Below are 17,164 nucleotides of genomic sequence, written 5' to 3'. Positions count from 1 at the left end.
GACGTTACTTGACAGTAAGCCTGACCAAAGTAAGGACAAGCCTGTTGAATTTCTGTTTTCTTTTGTTGGAAAATACCTCGCCCTGCCTGTCAATTACAGTAGAGCCAACGTTCATGTAGACCTATGTTATCACACCACAAGGGCAAGACAACATACTGTAAGTAGTAACCTAGGGGTGTTCTTTCACCCTACCCACATGTGTAGGCATTACAGTACCAATAGCCCTCTATGAGATATCACTTTCATAGCATCATCCTTCACCCTTCACTATAGAGACACCTCTAATCTCAAATCATGCTTGTGGATAACGAACATTTATGGGAACATACTATGTGGCTCTCAAGACCAAAGTAACGGTTAACTGTGGGTGAATGTCTTTTCCCTGGCAACAATGACAGTGTCCAGTACACAGTAAAAGATAACAGGTTTGAGTTAATTAGCCATTCATTCCTTACCTGTGATTCCAGTCACTATGCAGACTCGCTGCTGTGATAGGTCATTTTGATAATGCTTGAGAAAAGGCTGTCATGTTGACCTAATAGGCTAGACGCACACAAAACACAGCTTATCCATCCAAAGCATGTGTGGAGAGACTGGGGACCTTGCGTCTACTCTCTGCCTATTTATCGGACAGGAGATTAAGCTCGGCCTAATGCAAGACAAGTAAGTTCTTTAACTTGCTCACTTGGTCTCATCAGTTCAATTATGTTTCTAATCCCAGTTAAACTGTTGGTCCATTTAGAGTGCTATGGCTCATTAAACTACCATAACGTTTATGGTAGTGGCGTATCAACCAATTACAGCATCTGACCACCAGCAGTAGGCTTTATAAGTATTTTTGCAAAGAGATCAGAGCCCAGAGAAATATAAGAATGAATGTTTTCCAATAACCTTTTTGAGGATAAGACATTTTGTGAATCCAGGCCTGACTGTTACATTAGATCAAATATAAACATTTAATACAGACTGAAACCAACACAGAATAATTTTGTATGTGACTTTATTGCTGTCAATTCAAATTGTCATTTGAAAAATATGCCAAATAACTCACTTTAAGTAACATACTCATTCAAAAATAGTCTATACCGATTATTAATGAAATTACCATAAATCTTACAGGTATTCATTTATCTTAAAGTATAGTTTTATTGCTTGAATATTTTGTTCTACGTTTTACAATAAACTGACACTTGTATCTCAGTGCTTGTGCTTGTTAAATATGAACCATGTTTGTAGATAAAGATTCTCAAATGTGTCAATTTTATTAAAAAGAAAAGTTTATAAAATCAGCCCCCTATGAATAAAAGTTTATAAAATTAGCCCCCTATGAATCAACAAATTTTACAGCAAAACATGGACTAATCCTAAACTTAGAAACCTAGAAAATGAATATGCTGTCAAGATATACAGACAACTAACATTTGCCCCAAGACAGATCAAGATGGGAGCTGGCATATTTGGGATAGAAAACATGACATCAATAGGGACCATGATTAAGAGTGTACCATCATTTTGACATTCATCAGTTCTATCATTCTTCAGATACACTTACAATACAATATTTCTTTTGACATTATACCACGCAAGATTACAAATATAATGGTATTATATTATCGCTGCAGTATATTAGCTTTCATACACTCCTGTAAGAGTAGCATGAAGATAACAGCATAGATAAGAATCACAGTGAAAGTTTTGATTCATCTCATTTAATTGGCTGAGATGAATGCTTGAAGATGTTACAATTTAAATAATTTACAAACCCAGTAATCAATAAGACCACATAACCAAAAGCTCTATCTTCAAGCCACTTAGAAACTGCAATTAGTCCAAATCCAGTCCAGGAATTTTTTCACAAGTAAATAATTTAAGCCTACATTTCTACAAGGGCTGCAATGCATCTGTGAGAGCTGGCAACCGAGAAAGCTGGCTGGTGGAGGAGATTAAATGTTGAATGGTTGTGAATGAATATTTGGTCATGGAACTTTGAAAAGCTGTACACTATATGCAACATTAGTTCTTGCAGAAATGCAAGACAAGTAACTTCAATATTGCATTGTCTCACAGTGATTCTTCAATGATATCGTAGATCATAATCATAATATTATTTAATATCCTTAAAAACACTTACTAAATGATCACTTCATTAAAAAACGTAATAATAAAAATGTTGCCACACAGACAACTGGAAAAATTGTCATATTGTAAATACACGTAATTATTATTTCACTTAATCTCTCAGCGATATAATATACGTCACTGTTATTGCATTTATTTAAATGTGATACAAATAAAAATCTCTAATTAATTAGTTACAGAGCAAAAGAAACTCAGAAAGTGATAAGGTAGAGATCCTGTGCTGTGCCCTTTCATGCAAATAATTCAGTATTAATTATGACAAATCATTGCATAATAATAACGTGTTCATCATACTGTACTTATAATGCCTGGCACCTACAGTACATTAATTAAGTCAAAGAGGTAGAGCTACAAATAAGTATATTTATATATTTCAATCCCTACTACAGATAATCGTAGTTGGTGTCCTCCTGTCTCTTATTAAGCCGATAGGAACAGCAGACGAGGGTTAATTCCACAAATCATTTATAATTCCAGGTCAGTCGTTGAATTAAGAGATAATTAATTTCCTCTGAATTCCAATGTTAGGTCAATTAAAATATTTTAATTCCCAATTGAAATGATCCCCATCAATTCCCTCAGGCTTTAAGGCTGATGTCAGTGTTCAGATAGTCAAGTAATACTAGAAATATAGAAATACAAGTTTAAATGATTTAAAACAAATCCTGCAGTCGATTTGACACTTTTTTCATTAATTATATTACCTGGGAAATGTACAATTCAATTCAATTCAAAAAAACATTTTCTTTTCAATTCCAATTCAAACAGTATAATTCCAATTAAATTCCAAAACTTTAAAATTCCTTAAATTAGAATGTAATTCAACAGAAATTCTCCACTTCATGAGTGATTTCAAGAATTGAATTAGAAATTCTAATGACATTGCAATTGACCTCAACCCTGCAATAAACATAACAAATAGTACAGACCAATCAGAAAAGTTTATCCGTTTCATACACACTGGGAAGGAAAATAGCCAAACCAACATTTTGGTTCAAGAGCAAAAAATATTTAGCATATATAAATATGACAATACAGGTGTGAAGGACAGAAACACATGAAATCCAAAAAGGACACTATGGGCCTATGATGGACAGTTGAACATGAAATGATAATGGGATTTTTAAGTTTGATCTGTTCTGGCAGGCATAGAATAGGACAGTCAAGTCCAACTTCACAGCTCCATAAGAGTTGCATAATAAAGTGTGTTGTACTTAATTACCTAACAGGCATGAATTATGAATACATGAAGCATTGTATTAGTTTAAATGCTTTATAAATCATTAATACCATACCCATGAATAAGCAATGAATGGCTTCCAAAGAACTTCAACGTTTTCCTTGGTGTAGAGCATGACCTCTACAGCAAATTAAGGATTTTCAAATGCAACCCCTCCCCCTCTCATACAAACACTTACATCTCCCCGTTTCACAAGGCTCCCTCCTATACTTCTATTCTCAAAACAAAGAATTCTGTCAGTTATCTTAAATGAAAAATATGTACTTCAGCAGGACATTTAAAAGAGAATTATAAAACAGTGCTACAGTATAAATGAGGCTGCTGTAGGGGTCTTTGTTTACATCCAAAATGTAATCTCATTCCTTACATAGGGCTCTGGTCAAAAGTAGTGCACTAAGAGGACAAGAGTAGTGCACTATATAGGGAATAGGGTGCAATTTCAGATGCACTTTGTGCTGTGTTGATTAGTGCTGGTTTTGTTGGGTTGTTTCTGTTAGACTAGAGGGACATTTCAGATCCCGGAGACTAGTTTTTCCAGAAGAAACCGTTGTCTTCTGGCTCCAGGTCGATTCTAATCTGAGGCACAGCTTTTTTTCAACAGATTCAGACTGAGAGATAGAAAGAGAGGAGAGGGATAAAGAGCGAGAGAGAGGAGACAGAGAGAAGGTAGAAAGATTGAACAACCATGACACGCTATACTCTATGACTGATTGTCACACTATATAAATCTGTGGGTGTCTGGGGGTATAGAATAAGTCACGCAGGCTCGCTCACACAGATACCTTGCTACAGTTGTGGGCTCAAAGTAGTCCTCAACATGGTGAGTGTTGGTCACGGAAAGATGACGGGGGCCCTAAGAGAGAAGACAAAACACACACAATATTAACAAGTTTCAGCCACTTAAATATTCACTCTCAAAATATCATCATATTTCAGACCAGGTCCAGCAAAAGAGGAAAATTCGAGCAAGCGTTGCAAAGCCATGATGTTTCACAGTAGAAGCAGCTGTTAATTAAGCATTTGTAAGCAGCTGTTAACTAAGCATTTGTAAGCAGCTGTTAATTAAGCATTTGTAAGCAGCTGTTAATTAAGCATTTGTAAGCAGCTGAAAATAGAACAATGAGAAAGGATTAGAAAAGTAAGCTCATCTGCATTAGTGTGCAGACTAAAGCTGGATGTCTGCAGAGTCAGAGAAAAGCGAGAGATCTGATCAAGACTCAAAGATGAGGTTAGTGCTTCACAAAGGGGAAGAGGGAGAAGGAGAGACAGAGAGAGATATATACAGTGCCCATGGGAAGTATTCAGACCCCTTGACTTTTCCCACATTTTTGTTACATTAGACTTCTTCTAAAATTGTTTTTTTTAAAGATATCCACACACAATACCCCATAATGACAAAGTGTAAACAGGTTTAAGACATGTTTTGCTCATTTAAGTCGGTTAGGACATCTGCTTTGAGCATGACACAAGTCATTTTTCCAACAATTGTTTACAGACAGATTATTTCACTTATAATTCACTGAATCACAATTCCAGTGGGTCAACAGTTGATTGTTCCTTTAAACAGCTTGGAAAATTCCAGAAAATTATGTCATGGCTTTAGAAGCTTCTGATAGGCTAATTGACATCATTTGAGTCAATTGGAGATGTACCTGTGGATGTATTTCAAGGCCTAACTTCAAACTCAGTGCCTCTTTGCTTGACATCATGGGAAAATCAAAATAAAGCAGCCAAGAAAAATTGTAGACCTCCACAAGTCTGGTTCATCCTTGGGAGCAATTTCCAAACGCCTGAAGGTACCTAATTCATCTGTACAAACAATGGTACGCAAGTATAAATACCATGGGACTACGCAGCCGTCATACCACTCAGGAAGGAGACGTGTTCTGTCTCCTAGAGATTAACATACTTTGGTGCGAAAAGTGCAAATCCATCCCAGAACAACAGCAAAGGATGCTGGAGGAAACATGTACAAAAGTATCTATATCCACAGTAAAACAAGTCCTATATCGATATAACCTGAAAGGCCGCTCAGCAAGGAAGAAGCCACTGCTGAAAAACCGCCATTAAAAAAAACAGACTAAGGCAACTGCACAAGGGGATAAAGCACGGGGGTGGCAGCATCATGTTGTGGTGGTGCTTTGCTGCAGGAGGGACTGGTACACTTCACAAAATAGATGGCATCATGAGGAATGGAAAATGATGTGGATATATTGAAGCAACATCTCAAGACATCAGTCAGGAAGTTAAAGCTTGGTCGCAAATGGGTCTTCCAAATGGACAATGACCCCAAGCATACATCCAAAGTTGTGGCACAATGGCTTAAGGACAACAAAATCAAGGTATTGGAGTGGCCATCACAAAGCCCTGACCTCAATCCCATAGAACATTTGTGGGCAGAACTGAAAAAGTGTGTGCAAGCAAGGAGGCCAACAAACCTGACTCAGTTACACCAGCTCGGTCAGGAGGAATGAGCCAAAATTCACCCAACTTGTTGTGTTATGCTTGTGGAAGGCTACCCGGTATGTTTGACCCAAGTTAAACAATTTAAAGGCAATGACACCAAATACTAATTGATTGTATGTAAACTTCTGACCCACTGGGAATGTGATGCAATAAATAAAAGCTGAATTAAATCACTCTCTACTATTATTCTGACATTTCACATTCATAAAATAAAGTGGTGATCCTAACTGACCTAAGACAGGGACTTTTTACTAGGATTAAATGTCAGGGATGGTGAAAAACTGAGTTTAAATGTATTTGTCTTGGGTGTATGTAAACTTCCGACTTCAACTGTATACAGTCGTGGCCAAAAGTTTTGAGAATGACACAAATATTAATTTTCACAAAGTCTGCTGCCTCAGTATCCTTGGATATTTTTCTCAGATGTTACTATGGAACACTGAAGTATAATTACAAGCATTTCATAAGTGTCAAAGGCTTTTATTGACAATTTGTAACGGCGTTCTTCGTTTGTTGAATGAGAGTCAGACCGAAATGCAGCGTGTTGGTTACTCATGTTTTTTAATTAAACAAATGAATCGCGGTACATGAAATAACTGAAATAAATAACAACAAAACGGAACGTGAAACCTAATTACAGCCTATCTGGTGAAACTACACAGAGACAGGAACAATCACCCACGAAATACAAAGTGAAACCCAGGCTACCTAAATACGGTTCCCAATCAGACAACGAGAATCACCTGACTCTGATTGAGAACCGCCTCAGGCAGCCAAACCTATACTAAACACACCCCTAATCAACCACAATCCCAATGCCTACAAAAACCCCAATACAACAACACAATAACATAAACCCATGTCACACCCTGGCCTGACCAACTAATTATCTAAAACACAAAATACTAAGACCAAGGCGTGACAGAACCCCCCCCCCCCCCCTAAGGTGCGGACTCCCGGACGCACCTCAAAACCATAGTGAGGGTCCGGGTGGGAGTCTGTCCATAGTGGTGGTTCCGGCTCGGGACGTGGACCCCACTCCATAATTGTCATAGTTCCTCCCCTTCGCGTCCTGGGATGATCCACCCTCGCCGCCAACCATGGTCTAATAGTCCTCACCCAGAACCCCACTGAACTGAGGAGCAGCTCGGGACTGAGGGGCAGCTCGGGACTGAGGGGCAGCTCGGGACTGAGGGGCAGCTCGGGACTGAAGGGCAGCTCGGGACTGAGGGGCAGCTCGGGACTGAGGGGCAGCTCGGGACTGAGAGAAAGCCCAGCACTGAGAGGAAGCCCAGCCAGGCAGTTGAATCCGGCAGATCCTGGCTGACTGGCGGATCTGGAAGAATCTGGTTGACTAGCGGATCTGGAAGAGTCTGGCTGACTGGCAGATCTGAAAGAGTCTGGCTGACTGGCAGGTCTGGAAGAGTCTGGCTGACTGGCAGATCTGGAAGAGTCTGGCTGACTGGCAGATCTGGAAGAGTCTGGCAGATCTGGAAGAGTCTGGCTGACTGGCAGATCTGGAAGAACTGGCAGATCTGGAAGAGTCTGGCAGACTGGAAGAGTCTGGCAGACTGGCAGATCTGGAAGAGTCTGGCAGACTCTGGAAGAGTCTGGCAGACTGACGGCTCTGGCTGCTGCTCATGCTGACTGACGGCTCTGGCTGCTCCATGCTGACTGGCGGCTCTGGCTGCTCCATGCAGATTGACAGCTCTGGTGGCTTCTTGCAGACTGACAGCTCTGACTGTTCCATGCAGACTAACAGCTTTGGCAGCTCCTTACCGACTGGCAGCTCCTTGCAGACTGGCAGCTCCTTGCAGACTGGCAGCTCCTTGCAGACTGGCAGCTCCTTGCAGACTGGCAACTCCATGCAGACTGGCAACTCCATGCAGACTGGCAACTCCATGCAGACTGGCAACTCCATGCAGACTGGCAGCTCTGGCTGCTCCATGCAGACTGGCAGCTCCTTGCAGACTGGCAGCTCCTTGCAGACTGGCAGCTCCATGCAGACTGACAGCTCTGGCTGCTCCATGCAGACTGGCAGCTCTGGCTGCTCCATACAGACTGGCAGCTCTGGCTGCTCCATGCAGACTGGCAGCTCTGGCTGCTCCGAACAGGCAGGAGGCTCCGGCAGCGCTGGAGAGGAGAAAGGCTCTGATAGCGCTGAACAGGCGGGAGACTCCGACAGCGCAGGAGAGAAGAAAGGCTCCGACAGCACTGAATAGGCGGGAGACTCCGACAGCGCAGGAGAGGGAGAAAGCGCTGGCTGCGCTGAACAGGCGAGGCGCACTGAAGGCCTGGTGCGTGGTACTGGAACTGGTGGTACTGGATTGAGGACACGCACAGGAAGCCTGGTGCGGGGAGCTGCCATCAGAGGACTGGTGTGTGAAGGTGGCACAGGATGGACTGGACCGTGAAGGTGTACTGGAGATCCTGAGAGCAGGACTGGCACAGGACGTGCAAGGCTAGGTAGGTACACAGGAGGCCTAGTGCGTGAGGCTGGCACATTTTTCACCAGCCGACTAACACACACCTCAGGACTAGTATGGAGCGCTGACCCAGGTGCCATTAAATCCCCGACACGCTCCGTCGGACGAATCTTGTACCTAAAACACCAAACTAGCAACTCCCTCATTACTCTCTCCTCCAATTTCCCCATTAACTCCTTCACAGTCTCTGTTTCGCTCACCTCCAACACCGGTTCTGGTCTCCTCCTTGGCTCCTCACGATAAACAGGGAGAGTTGGCTCAGGTCTGTCTCCTGACTCAGCCACTCTCCCTCTGGGCCGCCCCCAAGAAATTTTTGGGGCTAATTATCGGGTTTCGCTCTGCGCCGCCGTGTCTTTCTTTTCGACTCCATTCTCCTATAGCCCTCTTCGCACTGCTCCAGCGAATCCCAGGCGGGCTCCGGCACTCTCTCTGGGTCGGCCGCCCACCTGTCTATTTCTTCCCACGTCGTATACTCCAAGCCTCTGCTGTCCATAACGTCCTCCCTTCGCTGCTCCAGCTGCCTGTTAACACGTTGCTCGGTCCGTGTGTGGTGGGTGATTCTGTAACGGCGTTCTTCGTTTGTTGAATGAGAGTCGGACCGAAATGCAGCGTGTTGGTTACTCATGTTTTTTAATTAAACAAATGAATCGCGGTACATGAAATAACTGATATAAATAAATAACAACAAAACGGAACGTGAAACCTAATTACAGACTATCTGGTGAAACTACACAGAGACAGGAACAATCACCCACGAAATACAAAGTGAAACCCAGGCAATCTAAATACGGTTCCCAATCAGAGACAACGAGAATCACCTGACTCTGATTGAGAACCGCCTCAGGCAGCCAAACCTATACTAAACACACCCCTAATCAACCACAATCCCAATGCCTACAAAAAAAACAATACAACAACACAATAACATAAACCCATGTCACACCCTGGCCTGACCAACTAATTATCTAAAACACAAAATACTAAGACCAAGGCGTGACACAATTATTTGAAGTTGATGCAAGGAATCAATATTTGACCTGACCTAAACAGGGAATTTTTACTAGGATTAAATGTCAGGAATGGTAAAAAACTGAGTTTAAATATATTTGGCTAAGGTGTATGTAAACTTCCGACTTCAACTGTAGTATTCAGACCCTTTGCTATGAGACTCGAAATTGAGCTCAGGTGCATCCTGTTTCCATTGATCATCCTTGAGATGTTTCTACAACTTGAATGGAGTCCACCCGTGGTCAATTCAATTGTTCGGACATGCAAAAACCAAGCCATGAGGTCAAAGGAATGGTCCGTAGAGCTCAGAGACAGGATTGTGTTGAAGCACAGATCTGGGGAAGGGTACCAAAACATTTCTGCAGCATTGAAGGTCCCCAAGAACACAGTGGCCTCCATTCTTAAATGGAAGAAGTTTGGAACCACCAAGACTTCCTAGAGCTGGCAGCCCAACCAAACTGAGCGATCAGGAGAGAAGGGTTTTGGTCAGAGAGGTGACCAAGAACCCGATGGTCACTCTGACAGCGCTCTAGAATTCCTCTGTGGATATGGGAGAACCTTCCAGAAGGACAACCATCTCTGTAGCACTCCACCAATCAGGCCTTTATGGTAGAGTGGCCAGACGGAAGCCACTCCTCAGTAAAAAGGCACATGACAACCTGCCTGGAGTTCGCCAAAAGGCACCTAAATTGACTCTCAGACTATGAGAAATTAGATTCTCTGGTCTAATGAAACCAAGATTGAACTCTTTGGCCTGAATGCCAAGTGTCACGTCTGGAGGAAACCTGGCACCTTCCCTGTGGTGAAGTGTGGGGTGGCAGCATCATGCTGTGGGGATGTTTTTCAGGGACTGGGAAACTAGTCAGGATTGAGGCAAAGATGAACGGAGCAAAGTACCGAGAGATCCTTGATGAAAACCTGCTCCAGTGCGCTCAGGACCTCAGACTGGGGGGTGAAGGTTCACCTTCCAACAGGACAACAACCCTAAGCACACAGCCAAGATAATGTAGGAGTGGCTTTGAGACAAGCCTCTGAATGCCCTTGAGTGGCCCAGCCAGAGGCCGGACTTGAACTCAATCAAACATCTCTGGAGAGACCTGAAAATAGCTATGCAGCAACGCTCCCCATCAAACCGGACAGAGTTTAAAAGGATCTGCACTGAAGAATGGGAGAAACTCCCCAAATACAGGTGTGCCAAGCTTTTAGAGTCCTACGCAAGAAGATTTGAGGCTGTAATCGCTGCCAAAGGTGCTTCAACAAAATACTGAGTAAAAGGTCTGAATACTTATGTAAATGTTATATTTCCATATTCTTTTCTTTTTTGTCATTATGGGGTATTGTGTGTAGATTGATGAGAAAAAATGTTTTTTAATCAATTTTAGAATAAGGCTGTAAGCTAACAAAATGTGGAAAAAGTCAAGGGGTTTGAATACAGACAGAGAAAGAGCGAGCGAGACAAATAGAGACAGAGGGGGAAGGAGGAAAGAAGGTAAGAGAAACATTTCCAAGAAGGCCTGAGCAGCACTCATTAAGACTGCTTTTACACATAATACGTAAATATGTGTAGTAAATATCTCTTTCTCTTCACCACAGATGTGCAACTTTCCTGCTTACTCTATCCTTACTTTACCCATGTGTGCAGTTATTAGCATACCGTAAATACACAGTACATAGACAAACAAAACAAGGATAGCTATTCAAACTATACAGGAGTTTGTGATCTAAACCATATTGCACATACTGTTGCACACTTGATTAATAAAAAGATTCACAAAAATGTGGACCTTTTAAAAGTCTTGGCTGACAACAAACGCTGTCTACTCTACTGGTATAATTGTAATTAGCATCAGAGAGTCATTGGGAGAATCTCAATTACATATTCCTCGCGTCCTCTCTCCGTGCCTCCTTCTCAAAACCTCTTGGAAGAGAAGGTCAGAGGGGATGGACCTCTGGCTTCCTCATCTAATGGATTTTGAGGAGGCGAGGAGTATGCAATTGAGATTCTCCCATTCTCTTTACACTATACCCCTCAGAGGGGTGGTATGTGGTGCAGAAGTGTCCAACACTACCTAAAGAGGTGGCTTGGAAAAGAGATTTGAATCTAGATCCGTCTCTTTACACTTCAAAATATGTGTTGTGGAACTGGTATGTGTCGTCAAAGAAGTATAGTGTAAAAAGGCTCTAAGCCCCGTACAGTTGTGGGTACGAGACCCCATGCAGTCTTGTACTCACTGTCCGAGGCCTTATCCTTATTCCCCAACATGGGCTCCGTCTCCATTATATCCATGGAGATTTTAATACTGGGGATTTTGTCATTGTAGGGGTACTCAGGGGGCTGGAGGGAGAGAATAACAATTGCTATACTGTCTGCTACTTACTTCAACTCATGTAACACATTGGCAACTAACTACATGGGTCATACTCATTAGGGCACACTATAGCAAATAATTTTGCAATGGAAAACCAAAACGGGGGTTTCTCATAAGTTCAGGTACTGTAGTCCCTCCCTGTTTCATTGTGTTTTCTTCTGTTTGGTACCTAATGAATACGACCCATGTATCTATTGTAATGGCGTCCAGTGGTGTGCCGTTTAAACAAACAAACAAGTAATTCATAATGTCATCCATGCTGTGTAATTATCATTTTACAATGTAGTTTCTACACAAATACCTGGTGATATCTATACCATATGTATGTCCGTAGGAAAAGACAGTGCTCAGACAGACAGCGTTCATTTCAGTACCGTAACATAAAGTGTTAGCCAGTTCTCATTTGGAGAACAGTGTTCACAGAAGGGATAGTTTCGGATAGGAGGAGTGGTGTGACTGTTAGGAGGGAGGACAGGTCATGAGTTAAGCGTGCTAGTGTTCTACAAAAAGTAACATGCTACTGTTACCTCTACTGTTACTACTACTACTACTACTACTGTTACTGCTGCTACTACTACTGTTACTACTACTACTGTTACTACTACTACTACTGTTACCACTACTACTACAACTACTACTACTGTTACTACTACTGTTCATACTACTGTTACTACTACTGTTCATACTACTACTACTGTTACTACTACAAATACTACTACAAGGTAGATCCCTTGGGGGAAACACATGAAATCAAGCAGACTGATCCACTTTCAATAAAGCCTCAAAATGACTTACAAAATCGATTTCACTGTCGATGCTTCCTTTCTTCTGTTTCTTCTTCCTCTTCTCATCCTCCTTCTTCTTCTTGTCTTTCTCTGGGATGACGTCATCCAGGTAGCTGAGATCTTGCTGGGAGAAGATGTAGTCCATGGCCTTTCTGACTGCCACCAGGGCCAAGATCTGGAGAGACGGACACAGACACGTCAGTGGGGATAGATAATGGCTACTATATACTGTGTTGGAGGGTACATGGCTGGATGCATTGTATAGTATTGTGTGTTTGTGTCTGTTAGTAACGGCTTCCACACTGCTTAAGTGAATGTGTCACTACTGTATTGTACACGTGTATGAATGGTTTATTATTGGCTCATTGGTACATTTCATCGTGTAGGTGTACTTGTTTGTGTATGTCGGACTCTCACACACGTACCTGTGAGTGTGTGTTTCTGTGCATGCCTAGGTGTACTAAAACTCTAAACCACTTTTATTCTCCCCACAGAAACACATATAAGGCCCTCCCTCACCCTCCCTTTGGCAAATCTGACCATGACTCTCTTCTCCTGCTTCCTGTTTACAAACAAAAGCTCAAACAGGAAGTACCAGTGACGCGTTGAAGCAGTGATCCGATGAAGCAGACACGAGGCTACAAGACTGGGAGTACAGACTGGGATATGTTCCAGGATTCTTCTGATAGCATTGAGGAGTTTATCACATCACTCAAAAAAAAAGGGCTTCATTAATAAGTGCATAGATGATGTCATCCCCACAGTGACGATACAAATGTATCCAAACCAAAAAATATGGATTACAGGCAATATCCTTGCTGGGCTAAAGGCTAGAGCTATTGCTTAAAAGAAAAGGGACACGGACATGGACGCATACATAGAAAGCATGCTACGACCTCTGATCAGACATCAAACATGCAAAAGAACAATATAGAAGGAAGGTGGAATCCTATTTCAACGGCTTCAATGCTAAACGTACTGTATGTGTCAGGGCTAGCAAACGATAACGGATTACAAAGGGAAACCCAGCCGTGAGATGCCCAGTGATGCTCCAAAACGAGCTAAATGCATTTTATGCTCGCTTCAAGGAAAACAATATTGAGTCCTGTTGTTCCAGGTGACTGTGTGATCTCGCTCTCCATGGCCGATGTAAAACTTTTAAACAAGTTGACATTTTCAATCTCCACGTGTCCCAGTCTGTAATGTTTTAAACTGACCACCCATTGTCCCTGTTCCCAAGGACTCCAAGGTAACCAGGACCATCTACCTGTAGCACTCACATCTGTAATTATGAAGTGCTTTGAAAGGCTGGTCATGACAAAAATCAACGCTATCATCCCAGGCACCCTGGACTCACTCCAATTCGCATATTGCCCCAAGATCACACAGATCCACAGATAAAGCAATCTCAACTGCACTTCACAGTGCCCTCTCGTACCTGGACAAGAGGGGAAATAGCTATGTGAGAATGCTGTACATAGACTACAACTCAGCGTTCAACACCATAGTTCCCTCCAAGCTCATTACCAAGCTGGGGACCTTGGGACTGAACACCTCCCTCTGTAACTGGTTCCTGGACTTCCTGATGGGACTCTCCAAGGTGGTGAGTGTAGGCAACAACACCACTGCTAAGTGGACCCTCAACATGCGGGCCCCTCAAGGGTGTGTCCTTAGTCTGTTTACCCGCGTTCGTGTGGCAACGCAAGACTCCAACACCATCATCAAGCTGAAGACACGACAGTGGCTGGCCTGATAACCAATGGTGATGAGAGCCTACAGGGAGGTCAGAGACTTGGCAGTGTGGTGCAATGACAACAACCTTTCCTTCAACATCAGGAAAACTAAGGACTACAGGAGAAAGAGGGGAGAGCATGCCCCCATCCACATTGACAGGGCAGTAGTGGAGAGGGTTGAGAGATTCAAGTTCCTTGGACCACCCCACACAGTCGTGAAGAGGGCACGACAGCGCCTCTTCCCCCTCTGGAGAGTGAAAAGATTTGGCATGAGCCCTCGGATCCTCAAAAGGTTCTACATCTGCTCCATCGAGAGCATCTTGACTGGCTGTATCACCACTTGGTATGGCAAATGCACCACCAGACCACAAAGCTCTACGGAGGGTGGTACAGACAGCCCAGTACATCACTGGGGCCGTGCTCCTAGTCTTTCCATTAGACTAAGTTCACCGAAATTCTAAATTACATTATGCTATAGAGACCTCTGAATATTCACTGTTAAGGGTTCATACACCTTTTCCATGACCTCTCTATGACCTTTAACCAAATGTTCATGGCTAGTATTATAGCCTACATGAAAACGTAAGCATTATTGACACTGGAAAGCTGCTGTGTCTGATCCCATGTAGACCTACCACCTCCTGCCATTGACCAAGGCACTTAAATCCCCACATAAAAATGCACTGTTAGTCACATGTTGTCAACATCCGGCGCAACTTCCGGCGCCGACAGAGATGGCCGCCTCGCTTCGCGTTCCTAGGAAACTATGCAGTTTTTTTTTTTTTACGTGTTATTTCTTACATTAGTACCCCAGGTCATCTTAGGTTTCATTACATACAGTCGAGAAGAACTACTGTATATAAGATCAGCGTCAATTCACCATCAGTACGACCAAGAATATGTTTTTCGCGACGCGGATCCTGTGTTCTGCCTTACAAACAGGACAATGCAGCGAGGATGCAGCGACCCAAAAACGACTCCGAAAAAGAGGGAAACGAGGCGGTCTTCTGGTCCGACTCCGGAGACGGGCACACCGTGCACCACTCCCTAGCATTCTTCTTGCCAATGTCCAGTCTCTTGACAACAAGGTTGATGAAATCCGAGCAAGGGTAGCATTCCAGAGGGACATCAGAGAGTGTAACGTTCTGTGCTTCACGGAAACATGGCTCACTGGAGAGACGCTATCCGAAGCGGTGCAGCCAACGGGTTTCTCCACGCATCGCGCCAACAGAAACAAACACCTTTCTGGTAAGAAGAGGGGTGGGGGCGTATGCCTTATGGCTAACGAGACATGGTGCGATGAAAGAAACATACAGGAACTCAAATCCTTCTGTTCACCTGATTTAGAATTCCTCACAATCAAATGTAGACCGCATTATCTACCAAGAGAATTCTCTTCGATTATAATCACAGCCGTATATATCCCCCCCAAGCAGACACATCGATGGCTCCGAAACGAACTTTATTTAACTCTTTGCAAACTGGAAACCATTTATCCGGAGGCTGCATTCATTGTTGCTGGGGATTTTAACAAGGCTAATCTGAAAACAAGACTCCCTAAATTTTATCAGCATATCGATTGCGCAACCAGGGGTGGAAAAACCTTGGATCACTGTTACTCTAACTTCCGCGACGCATATAAGACCCTGCCCCGCCCCCCTTTCGGAAAAGCTGACCACGACTCCATTTTGTTGATACCTGCCTACAGACATAAACTAAAACAAGAAGCTCCCACGCTGAAGTCTGTCCAACTCTGGTCCGACCAAGCTGACTCCACACTCTAAGACTGCTTCCATCACGTGGACTGGGACATGTTTCGTATTGCGTCAGATAACAACATTGACGAATACGCTGATTTGGTGAGCGAGATCATTAGAACGTGCGTTGAAGATGTCGTTCCCATAGCAACGATTAAAACATTCCCTAACCAGAAACCGTGGATTAATGGCAGCATTCACGTGAAACTGAAAGCGCGAACCACTGCTTTTAATCAGGGCAAGGTGTCTGGTAACATGACCGAGTACAAACAGTGCAGCTATTCCCTCCGCAAGGCTATCAAACAAGCTAAGCGTCAGTACAGAGACAAAGTAGAATCTCAATTCAACGGCTCAGACACAAGAGGCATGTGGCAGGGTCTACAGTCAATCACGGACTACAGGAAGAAATCCAGCCCAGTCACGGACCAGGATGTCTTGCTCCCAGGCAGACTAAATAACTTTTTTGCCCGCTTTGAGGACAATACAGTGCCACTGTCACGGCCTGCAACGGAAACATGCGGTCTCTCCTTCACTGCAGCCGAGGTGAGTAAAACATTTAAACGTGTTAACCCTCGCAAGGCTGCAGGCCCAGACGGCATCCCCAGCCGCGCCCTCAGAGCATGCGCAGACCAGCTGGCTGGTGTGTTTACGGACATATTCCATCAATCCCTATACCAGTCTGCTGTTCCCACATGCTTCAAGAGGGCCACCATTGTTCCTGTTCCCAAGAAAGCTAAGGTAACTGAGCTAAACGACTACCGACCCGTAGCACTCACTTCCGTCATCATGAAGTGCTTTGAGAGACTAGTCAAGGACCATATCACCTCCACCCTACCTGACACCCTAGACCCACTCCAATTTGCTTACCGCCCAAATAGGTCCACAGACGATGCAATCTCAACCACACTGCACACTGCCCTAACCCATCTGGACAAGAGGAATACCTATGTGAGAATGCTGTTCATCGACTACAGCTCGGCATTCAACACCATAGTACCCTCCAAGCTCGTCATCAAGCTCGAGACCCTGGGTCTCGACCGCGCCCTGTGCAACTGGGTACTGGACTTCCTGACGGGCCGCCCCCAGGTGGTGAGGGTAGGTAACAACATCTCCTCCCCGCTGATCCTCAACACTGGGGCCCCACAAGGGTGCGTTCTGAGCCCTCTCCTGCACTCCCTGTT

At 43.7% G+C, this 17,164-nt stretch overlaps 1 protein-coding gene across 2 annotated transcripts in view; it reads right to left on the bottom strand.

Annotated features, from left to right (window-relative positions):
• Positions 1 to 983: 983 nt before the first annotated feature.
• LOC135518188 (electrogenic sodium bicarbonate cotransporter 1-like) overlaps positions 984 to 17,164 on the bottom strand; it is a 93,237-nt gene continuing 77,056 nt past the window's right edge. Inside the window, exons 23-26 of one of the 2 annotated variants that reach the window (XM_064943153.1) lie at positions 12,504 to 12,668; positions 11,572 to 11,674; positions 4,162 to 4,232; positions 984 to 3,987 (exon numbers count right to left, since the gene is read on the bottom strand). In XM_064943153.1, coding sequence (XP_064799225.1) covers positions 4,192 to 4,232; positions 11,572 to 11,674; positions 12,504 to 12,668 — 309 coding nt within the window. In that variant the 3' untranslated portion in view covers positions 984 to 3,987; positions 4,162 to 4,191. The remainder of the gene's footprint in view (positions 3,988 to 4,161; positions 4,233 to 11,571; positions 11,675 to 12,503; positions 12,669 to 17,164) is intronic. The other variant, XM_064943154.1, reaches the window with a different exon arrangement.

The sequence above is a fragment of the Oncorhynchus masou genome, chromosome 28 (genome assembly GCF_036934945.1).
Source record: "Oncorhynchus masou masou isolate Uvic2021 chromosome 28, UVic_Omas_1.1, whole genome shotgun sequence".
NCBI lineage: Eukaryota > Metazoa > Chordata > Actinopteri > Salmoniformes > Salmonidae > Oncorhynchus > Oncorhynchus masou.
The sequence above is the reverse complement of the archived record's forward strand: the minus strand, read 5'-3'. Positions and strand labels throughout refer to the sequence as shown.